The sequence below is a fragment of the Eucyclogobius newberryi genome, unplaced genomic scaffold (assembly GCF_026437365.1).
Source record: "Eucyclogobius newberryi isolate DKJ021-1_F unplaced genomic scaffold, fEucNew1.0.hap1 SCAF_13, whole genome shotgun sequence".
In the NCBI taxonomy this organism is placed as follows: domain Eukaryota; kingdom Metazoa; phylum Chordata; class Actinopteri; order Gobiiformes; family Gobiidae; genus Eucyclogobius; species Eucyclogobius newberryi.
The window spans coordinates 20515310-20525988 of NW_027315757.1; the positions used below are offsets into that span (position 1 = coordinate 20515310).

Sequence of the window (10679 nt, forward strand, 5' to 3'; positions counted from 1 at the left end):
TCAAACTTTCAACAGTTTATCGGACAAAGGGAACAAGGAATAACTCATCGGACTGCTTGAAAAGTGCAGTTTAGAGGCGTGAACCGACGAGCGGGCGGGTTTGTTGTCACGACGACGCCTTGGACGCAACACGGCAGCGCTAATGGTTTCAAAGTAAACGCGCCATACTGCAGTGGAACGACACCGATTCACACCGATAATGTACTGTAAACTATCTCAATCCAAGTGTTATTTACATGTTTTATTACGGTGGAGATATAAATACTTGTTTGTCACTGCACTGTTACTGTTTTATTAAGAGCAATTGCACAAGCGGTGCACGTACAAACCTGTAAATGATCAAGTTGCTGTTGTGTTATGGTACTTTTTGTGGCGTCAATGGTATGATCCGTGCGTTTGAGCTTTAAGAAACTCCTTTTCTCAGATTTTAACGCAATACTTGGCTATTTTAACTCACTACTCCATCGTCACGTCGTCAAAGTAGATTTCCAGGAGAACCAAAGAAAGATGTTTGTGATGTTGCTGTGTCTGTGTCTCACGCTCTCATTTTGTGTGTCTCTTACAATAAAACAACACCTTTTTTTACAGTTTGAAAGTATTTGATCAGTTATCGTACACAAAATGGTCAAGTTTGTGGCACTTTTCTACTTTCAAGGCTCTAATGTTACATTTTCGATACGAGTTTTAGTGTTGATTAATATCTGATGCTTTTGTCAACCTTAACGCGGACAGAGAGGTAAGTTACGTGTCTTGCCCAAGGACACAACGGCAGTATCACCCTGAGGGACCTGCAATCGAACCGACAACTGACCACGCGACCAAGCCTTGAGTTTAGTAACAGAGCAGCTGTACATGCACAAGGGAAGACGCGTGACAAAAACACTACAAATGTAATGGGACAAGAGTTAGTTACATTCAAGAGTTTATTGTTGTATTATAAATAGTTAGAAAGAAATGTCTCCATTCATTTCATCCTCCCAAAAAAGGGAGTAAGATAATACAAAATATATACTATGATAAAGAAAATAATACACTTAAAGCGTCCCTACATGGACATCATCATAGACTATGTACAAACCTTCATGGTTCAAAATGTTTATCTTTCTTAATGACAAGATGTCAAAATGATTACATAAGAACAAGATAAAAGAACATGGTTTTACTGCCTTCCTTCTGTCTAACCACAACTACATCCTTCCGGGCCTGAGCCTATAGATTAAAAGTTATGAATTCATCAAAAATGTCTACCTATATTAATATGAAATATGGTAAAACATGGTAAATGGTTCGTTATTAAGTGTTTAGCCGAAGTAAGAATGGCTAATATAGTAATAGACAGTAGACAACAGGACAGTGAACTGGACAGTGAACTGGACAGTACATTGCAGACACATGACGGTTCCATTGCCTCTGATGAAATGTCTCCCTCTAGAGGACATTGTGTTACTTCAACTCAATATCCGCGCTTCAACTGAGCAGAAAAGAGTCCAAGAACAAACAAAATGAAGATAGATCCAGAGAAAACAATTTGGGTCAATTTCAAAATACGACCTCAAGAAGAACAAGGAATCAAAAGAAAAGAAAGGTTAAGACACACTAGAGTAAAAAAGAAAGACAAGAAAGAAGAAAAAAAGAAAAGTTTAGTCTTTCAAATGTGATCAAATGTTTGTGATTGCCTTTGAGTCCATCTTAGGCCTATTCACTTGCACATAGTGAGGAAATGTTCACGGTGCTGCTTTAAGTAAATTGTGGAAATTTACCAGTGTTCTTTTTATTCTTTTTCTTATAACAAAACATATGATAACAAAAACAAACAAACTTGTGCTTAAACGTTTTTAGTTTTTTTTTAACCCAAAAACTTTTCTCTAAGACGAACTTAGCACTAAAATCTGTATAAACTCTTCGTATAGTTTATATTTACGTGGTGTGACGTAGTCGCGTAAACGCAGCACGTCACGTTCTTCCGCTGCGTCAGATCCAACATGGCGGTGCCCCATGCCGCGCACGGAGCGGAGGAGCCAGGCACCGGAGAAACCGGAGAAACTCAGCTTATTCTGCCCGATTCTGCCTCTGAGGAGGGGAAGAGACCACAGTTTGGGACCCGCTTTCTCACGGATCCGCGGCAGGTTTTTCAACACAACGCCTGGTACGTAAAACAGATTTAACGAGGGGAATGTGTGCGCTGACAATGCATCTGTTTTGATTTTGCACTGTTATAATCACGTGTCACTGTGCTCCGCTTCACCAAGACATTTCAAGACAATATCTCTGGTTATTTACACTATTTACTCTAACTGTCAAACCTGTGGACACACTCTTTCATGACTCTTTACTTGGATTCTCAAAGCATAACCACTATGAATGAACAAATATGGAGTCTACCAAACAAACAAGTGTGAAATGATTTGTAGTGTAGTTCTGGAGGGTCATTATTTGGCTCACTTTACTGACTGGCATGTTTGACCCCACGAGACGCCGTTCAATGTTTTATTAGGCTTCTTTTCGCTCTCAAACCTTTCACATTTGGCTTTCCAAGTACCACCAGGTCTATAACAAGACTATTTCAGGTTTTAATTGGGGCTAAACCTGGCTTTTTAGATAGTTACATAATATAACCTGAAAAGTGACATTATGTGCTCTTCTTATTGCGTGTTCTAGAGCTGTAGTCAACTCAAGGCATGGCCCGTGTCTTTAGTCGATTGGTAATTAATCAAAAAAGGAGATGAAATTCACAATTTACTCTCAAAAACTCCTGCTAAGCCCTTCCACGTCTTCTCTTTTCCGCTATGGTCCTTTTAAAAACACCCACTGATAAAAATGCGGGATGATTATGACGATATAACAGTTCAACTCGACTAAAGGACTCGTCAACTAAAGGCAGATCGCACTAGTGTTGATGTAACTTCACAATATTGAATTATTGACAATATTCTTGGCCACGATTAACAATGGCCGTCTGATCTAAACAGGGACAACGTGGAGTGGACCGAGGAGCAGGAAAGTGCGGCAAAGAAGAAAGTCCTGGAGAACAGCCAGCCACTGCCTGCTGAAAAACAAGGTGAATAACATACTTTCTGATTCAAAACGTTGGCTAGTACAGATGACATTAAACGGCACATGGTCGACTAAAATCTCTTGCGTTTCGTTCCGCGCAGAGGAGTTCGACACAAAGGCAAACTCGTTCTGGAATGAGTTCTACACCGTCCACGAAAACCGGTTCTTCAAAGACCGACACTGGCTCTTCACCGAGTTCCCGGAGCTCGCCCCCCAGCGCTGTTCCGGACCGGGATCGCCTGTGGAAAAGCCCGGCCCGGAGGACGCGCAGCGGGACGGTGCGGCGCCGGAGCTCTGCAGAGGCGTGGAGGCGCTCGCGCTCGCCGGCGAACGCTTCCCGGGAGCCACGGCGGCGTATCGTATTTTAGAGGCGAGTCGTAACTAAAGGTGCACTATGTAACTTTTCTGGTGGAGAGTGTACGCCCTCCACTCGTCTCCATGGAGATGCAATGTCTTCAGAGTCCGAAAACCGTAATTTAAAACAGTGAATAATGATGATAGCGAAATTTAACTGATTTTAAAATAAAGGGCATGCATAAAAGTGTTATAAATCAATTAAAAATAGACTTTGACTTCAACTGGAATGTTCCACGGTATGGCATTCAATTTGTGTATCCTGGCCAAGTTTTAAGCTTTTTAAGGGTATTTTTAAGCAATAAAAACTCCTGTAACAAAATTAAGATTGAGATCATCTTTTTAATGTCATACTCTGGACCAATCCACACAGTCCAGCAATAACGTTTCCATGGAGACGAGCAGCGGCACTCCAGAAAACTAGCTTATCTTTAAATGCTTGAAAAATGTCACAGCACATTAGCCTATTGTGTTTATGTAACTATTACTGCAATACTTTTTCAGTTGTAAGTATTATGAAGCAAGTCTGTACGGCCCTAAATCTTTCTCTATGGTTCAAAAGATGAACTGTTTATTTTCTGTTGGTGAACTTGGTGTTGTTGGCATGGGTTTTTAGATTTCTGGCTCCAATAACTGTGTTTAAAAGTGTTTAACGTGTGTGCGATAGGTCGGCTGCGGCGTTGGCAATACAGTCTTTCCAATACTGAAGACCAACAAGTGAGCGGACCTAAAATAACCACTAAAATACAATGCTTATTTTCTCCTTTTCTTCTCACATTTGCGTTACTTTTCACAGTGATCCCAGTCTGTTTGTTTACTGTTGTGATTTCTCCAGTACGGCGGTGGAGTTAGTAAAGGTAAGTGATTAAGATCAATCGATTTAACAGTGAATATTGATTTATAGTCTTTAAAAGTATATAGTAATCATTGCAAATAGCAGTAACTTGTGAAGTGCAGTCAATTAATACTAAACTACATATAAACCATGCAGCAAACGGAACCAATTGCATTATTGTAGCGGAAAATCTCACGTTATTTAAGGAACAACATGTGTTTTTATGTTGTCAATAATAGTAATCTAAACTATTGTGTACCGTATTTTCCGGACTATAAGTCGCACCAGCCAAAAAATGCATAATAGAGAAGAAAAAAACATATACAAGTATTACTGGAGTATAAAATGTGGTTGCAAGTGTGAAAGTAACAAATAATATCACATACAAGTCGCTCCGGAGTATAAGTATATAAGTAGAAATATGAGTATAAGTCGCACCCCGGTCAAAACTATGAAAAAAGGTGCAACTGGAAAATACGGTAAATGTAACTACCTCTGGCTGCCTGTATCCATCCTCCAAGTCTGTGGATCACTAATGAGTTAACGCTGTCCGCTTGTCTTCAGACCAATCCGGAGTACGACCCTGGGCGCTGCTTCGCCTTTGTTCACGATATGAGTGACGTGAGAGCCGGTTACCCCATCCCCGACGGGACCCTGGATGTCCTGGTCCTGATCTTTGTGCTGTCGGCGCTGCATCCAGACAAGTACGGACTCTCATTTTCAAGTCGACGGCGCGCTCTGTAGCTTTTCTGGTGGAGGGTACGCTAGCTTCTTGTCTCCATGGAGATGTTGTTGCTTTGCTTTGAATCCTCGGTCGCTCGGTTCCACGGTCATTATGCTGAGAAGAGAAGGTGCGGGCGAGATCTGCGAAAAGGGTGAATCCGCTCGCAGTAAAAAATTCACGTTTTTGAGCAATAAAAGCGCCAGTTATTGATGAATGCGGGATGGATATGTTTAATGCCACGCTGTGAAACATTCCAGGCAAAGCAGTAACATCTCGGAGACATGTCGGACCCTCCACCAGAAAATGTACACAGTGCACCTATTGATAAAGGGCGTATTTCCAACTTTTCCAGGTACAAGAGTTGGACAGAGTTGCCAAAAAGTGTACAAGTACTGCTATAATGGTGTTGCACCAATGAAATTTCCCCATGTGGGACAATAAAGGAATATCTTATCTTATCTTAAAATAAATAACATCTTCAAAAATGTTACTCTGTAGTTAAGCAACTACAAGAAAAGTGGGAAATTTTAATGTTGCAATGCAAAGTAAAATAATACATGTTGAAGTTGGCTGGATATTGACACAATAAATAAATTACTAAATAGAAAATTAGGGGAAACTTTGGGAATTGATCATAGCTGGGTTTTTACTAAAACATTTGGACTAAAACCAAGACCTCAGTGAGACCCTTGCACACTGCCAGTTGGATGCCCAAAGAAACAACGCTAAATCCTGACCTGGGACTGGAACTAAAACATTATGATTAAGTGAGTAAACGCTGGACGTGTTTCTCAGGATGCAGGAGTCCATCAGTCGGTTGGCTCGGCTGCTGAAGCCCGGAGGGATGATGCTGCTCCGAGACTACGGCCGCTACGACATGGCACAGCTACGATTCAAGAAAGGTCAGCGTCGTCTGGGTTAATGACGGAGAACTTGTGAGGGGAGTTATTTTTACCCCGTTTCTGATGGTTTTTATTAATCATATATACCGTATTTTGCGCACGAAAAGGCGCACCGGATTATTAAGCGCACCATCAGCTATCTGTGTACCATGTGTACTGGTCCATACATAAAGCGCACCGGACGATAAAGCGCATAAGATAAACAAAACAGACGGATAAGTCTAAGTATTAAATGCGTTCAACTCATTCAGATCAACATTGTTCAACATCAAAACACACTCTGCTATCGCTAACAGACACGTTAGAATATCCAAATGAATTCTCAGTCAAGATCACTTGTAAACACGTAAAATACAAACACACTCTGCTACCGCTAAAAGACAGTTGGCATGTCCACAACAACTCCCAGCCTCGTTCAGTTGCAACACGTAAAATACAACACAATACACTCACTTTTTCAGTTCATTCCTCGTCATCAAATCCTTCAAATGCAGCTGAAGTATATCCCGCATAGCTATGACCAGCCCCGATTGTTTACGTCCCGTGTTCCGATGCATTTGTCCTGGTTTCACACAGACTTTGTCCCGTGTGTCCCGGTTTAATGTCTGCTGGGGCGCATAATGGTAAAAGCAGCCAAAACGCCGATAGTGCTCCGTGCTAAAATCTCTTTGGTCATGTGATGCCGCATCTCGGATCCACGCGGCAGTTCAGTGATGATTCCGGCCTTCCGGCCTCTGACCACAGATGACTGATAATTTAGCCCGTAAGCGCATTTCTTGTGATAATAACAGATCCAATGGTCTCTTGGTAGTAGCCATCTTGGGACCTTCCAGTTTCTTGGGGTCCTTCATTTACCGGTAGGTGTCTGCGTTGTGCCTGACTGAAAATGTTGTTTACGTTTTGACAAAGTTTTGCGTGCGCCGCGTGTAGCAGAAGACTACTGTTCCCAGAATGCTTTGCACACATGTTGTTGGGACTTCCTGTACCGGAGTACTGTAACTATAGTCGCGCATCGCGTCTCGTGTCCCAAATCTTCTTTATACACCGTGTACCACACAAAATATCTTCGCGGTCAGTAAGCACAACCAGAAATAAACCATATATTAAGCGCACCGGACTATTAAGCGCACAGACAGCTTTTGAGGACGTTAAAGACTTTTACGTGCGCCATATAGTGCGGAAAATACGGTACTTCGAATATCACGCAGTGCAATTTTAAACGTGAGGACTACGACAAAGTCTGAGGAATAAAGTCTGGCGGTAATGCAACACTTGGATGCCAACCGCCATAAAACAACAACAACAACAACAACGTAGAGCGCTATGCTAGGTTAATGTTGTGCATGAACGCCGTCCAGATCTGTGCCACTTTGTTCGTCCAACTTCTTTTTAACTTCGAGTCGATGGAGAGGTTCTGTCATTCTCAGTCTACCATATTTTCTGGACTATAAGTGGCACTGGAGTATAAGTCGCACCAGCCAAAAATGCATAATAGAGAAGAAAAAAACATATAAGTCGCACTGGAGTATAAGTCGCTTTTTTGGGGGAAATGTATTCATTCAAATCCAGAACAGACATTTAATCTTGAAATGCAGTTTAAAAAAATAACAGATTAGAGAACATGGTGAATAGGTGTACGTATGCTAACGCTAACACCTTCAGCTACATGACGCACAGACAACGAACTGTGTCTGGTATGTTAACGTAACATATTAAGTTATTCAGATAACTATAGCATAAAGAACATGCTAACAAGTTTACCAAAGCATCAGTTTTACCCCAAATCACTAAATCCATTGAATTCATCTTCCCTGTCACTTCTAAACAACAGAAAGTGCAGATTCATCTTCTGCGTTGCCTAGAGCGCCCTCTTGTGGTTGTCATGTGAACATAACGAATAATATCAAATATAAGTCACTCTGGAGTATAAATTGAGAGGCCAGCGAGGTAAATACGGTATATTGTGTTACTCCAGTGGTAAAAATACAGATAATTTCACTGAAAGTATATATCGTTGTTACACACCAATAACCTTTACAGCCAGAACAAACAAGTGATAAATCTGTAAAGTAACTTTATAAAATTATAGTGTTAAGATTATTGAGCAGAAAAATGCCACAGTTTAACTATTATTCATGATGATTCTTCCTTAATCCTTCATTTTTTTGCTGTCCAAAAATTCTGTGGTCAGCTTTATGGAATTTGTGAATGAGAGATTATGATTTACATTTGATTGAATGGAAATGACATGATTTTACTTCTAAATAGTATTCATTTGTTGATTATTGTGACCTGAATATTCATGATTATCGCTTGAACAGATTCTCTTGACTTTCATACTCGAATCTCAACAATCAACACACACTATATCTGTTATGGTCCCGGTGGCAAAAACCCAAACGCAGTCCGGATAAAGGCAAAGTAGAGTTTATTTAACAGTCGCCGACTGAGCTTAAATACCCACAGAGAAGCAGGCGCAATGACATATCAAAGCCTAAAGAATAAAGCCTAAAGAATAAAGCTGTACATCAAAGGAGAGGAAGATGAAGAAGAGTCAGCCCTGGAATAAAGCCGGTAAACAGAGTCTCAGCAGAGCGGATACTAACAATGTCTGTAATGTAAAAGTATTGTTTTAGGAACAAAACGTTCACCACCATGTTTTGCGTCTCATTTTCAGGAAGGTGCCTTTCAGAAAACTTCTACGTCCGCGGAGACGGCACGCGAGTATACTTCTTCACTCAAGGTGGAAATCGCACCGGAACAATTCTCTCTCGTATTAATTTCACACATTTTAATCATCGTGTTTGGCGTTTCAGACGAACTTCACGTGCTGTTCGCGTCGGCCGGTTTGGAGAAAGTGCAGAACCTGGTGGACCGACGCCTTCAGGTGAACAGAGGGAAGCAGCTGACCATGTATCGAGTCTGGATCCAGTGCAAGTACCGCAAAGGCCTGGAACGCACCACAGGGACCCCGAGCTGAAAGAAAAGGACCACAATCACGACTTTAAAGACCCCGAAACCTAAAAATAATCATCCGAAACCGATGCTAGTGACAATGGCTGCTTCATTGGTCTTTCTTTATTTTTTACCAGTGTAGAGAGACTGCTGTTAATATTGATGGACGTTTTTTTTTTTTTTTTATTGACAACAGCTCACGTAAAATAATCAGTGTTTGACAAAATCCTGTTTTTAACGTGTTCCAAATAAACAGTTTTTCTAAGATTGTTTTTTAAAATGTACATTCAGGGGTGAGCAATATTGACACACATTTCTTTTTTGCATTATTTCGCTAACGATATTCAGACAGTATTTTAACAATGCATCAAGATTGTGCTAAAATGTGCTTTTAAGATAAGATATTCCTTTATTGTTCCACATGGGGAAATTTCATTGGTGCAACGCAGGTAGATACAGAGGTAGATACAGAAGAACAGATCACTTATAGGAAGTCTGAAAAACACTTTCTACGTATCTTTGTTGTGGTTTAAGTCAGATAACTTTATTTGTGCTTCAAAGGGGAAATTCCAGCATTGCAACGTAGATTAGGCACAAAAATTAGAAACGGAAGTGGAATAATAAAATGTTTTTCTTAAAAATATACTTATCTGTATAAATATTTAAATCTAGTATAAATGTAAATTTACAAAAAAGAAAATTACTCTTATTTACAGTAAACTCAAAACTAAAATAAAATCACTACTACCTAATAGCTACATTTATTCCTGCCTTGGTAAAGCATGAACAAAACCTTCATTCATAGTGAACAAATAGTTTATTAGGAATTATTCAGGCTTAGTAACTACTTAACTAATACTCTTAACAACCCTAATTTTAACCCTCACCTTAATTGATTACTGAGCCTAAATCATGCTTGATAAATTATATGTTCACTGTAAAGTAGAACCAATTAAACCCCTAAAGTGCAGAAAACACATTTTATACGCTGTTAAATGTACTTCTACTTAACTTTTTCCCCTCATTTTTAATAGGTTTAATTGCATTCAACTCTTTGTTCAAATTATACATTTCTCAATATCAGCCAACTCTATTTACAGACTCCATTAGCATTTTGTGGCATGTATTGCACTACAGGTTGTTCCCCCTTTTATGATCACGTTATTAATGCTCTTCTTTCTGCATATTTGAAAAATGGACTGATATGCAAACTTGAAAACAATAATTAACCAGCTAAACCGTCATCACTGAGCATTGTGGAAAACGTGGAAACAGCAGGGAATTGCAGCTTCCATCAGTGGATTGCGCAGAGACCAGAGATGCGGCGCAGAACCAAGGTGCAAATTCTTCCAACACTCTCACGAGAAAACATGAGATCTTAGAACATTTTTGTTTACATAGAAAAAAAAAAAAAAACTGTCTGGGACCAGTTCAACTTCCGAAACACTTTGGTTTTATTCCCCGCGAGGACGAGACGCAACTTTGGCGGAGCGACAAACGCGAGAGCCCCGACCCCGCGTCCTCACCAGCGGCGGAGGGGGAACCACAAGCGGGGCATATCCGGGGAACCAGCGCTCGCTTTGGGGCATCATTTACGCCAGGTGGTGGTGGGGGGTCTTAAAAGTCTTGGAGGGTCGTGCGTGCGCCATTGTGCGGAACGAAACACCCCGACATAGTGCGCGCAAAGGGCACAACAACAGGACGCAACTTTTGTTTTGTGCGGAGCTCCGAGGGAAGAACCCGACATTTCCCCTCATCTGAAGCAGGAGGAGGGGGGGGGAACACACACAAGATAGTGGCATCCATATCAGCTCTCGCTCTGGGCATCACTTGCACCAGGTGGGGGGGCGCAAAA

The 10679-nt window shown here is 40.9% G+C and overlaps 1 protein-coding gene across 1 annotated transcript; it reads left to right on the forward strand.

The window, feature by feature from the left end:
• Positions 1–1964: 1964 nt before the first annotated feature.
• mettl2a (methyltransferase 2A, methylcytidine) lies at positions 1965–8908 on the forward strand. The gene is made up of 9 exons (XM_072442157.1): positions 1965–2146; positions 2970–3058; positions 3156–3424; positions 4076–4125; positions 4205–4265; positions 4808–4947; positions 5763–5869; positions 8547–8612; positions 8686–8908. The coding sequence occupies exons 1-9, from the start codon at positions 1983–1985 to the stop codon at positions 8847–8849; spliced, it is 1110 nt and encodes a 369-aa protein (XP_072298258.1). The 5' UTR covers positions 1965–1982; the 3' UTR covers positions 8850–8908.
• The last annotated feature ends 1771 nt before the right edge of the window (positions 8909–10679 follow it).

Bases quoted from the DNA above. Each gene is read 5' to 3' on its own strand.
- mettl2a (XM_072442157.1), top strand. From the start codon at position 1,983: ATGGCGGTGCCCCATGCCGCGCACGGAGCGGAGGAGCCAGGCACCGGA. The intron at 3,059-3,155 runs GTGAATAACATA...CGTTCCGCGCAG, and splicing joins ACTGCCTGCTGAAAAACAAG to AGGAGTTCGACACAAAGGCA. The intron at 8,613-8,685 runs GTGGAAATCGCA...TTGGCGTTTCAG, and splicing joins AGTATACTTCTTCACTCAAG to ACGAACTTCACGTGCTGTTC.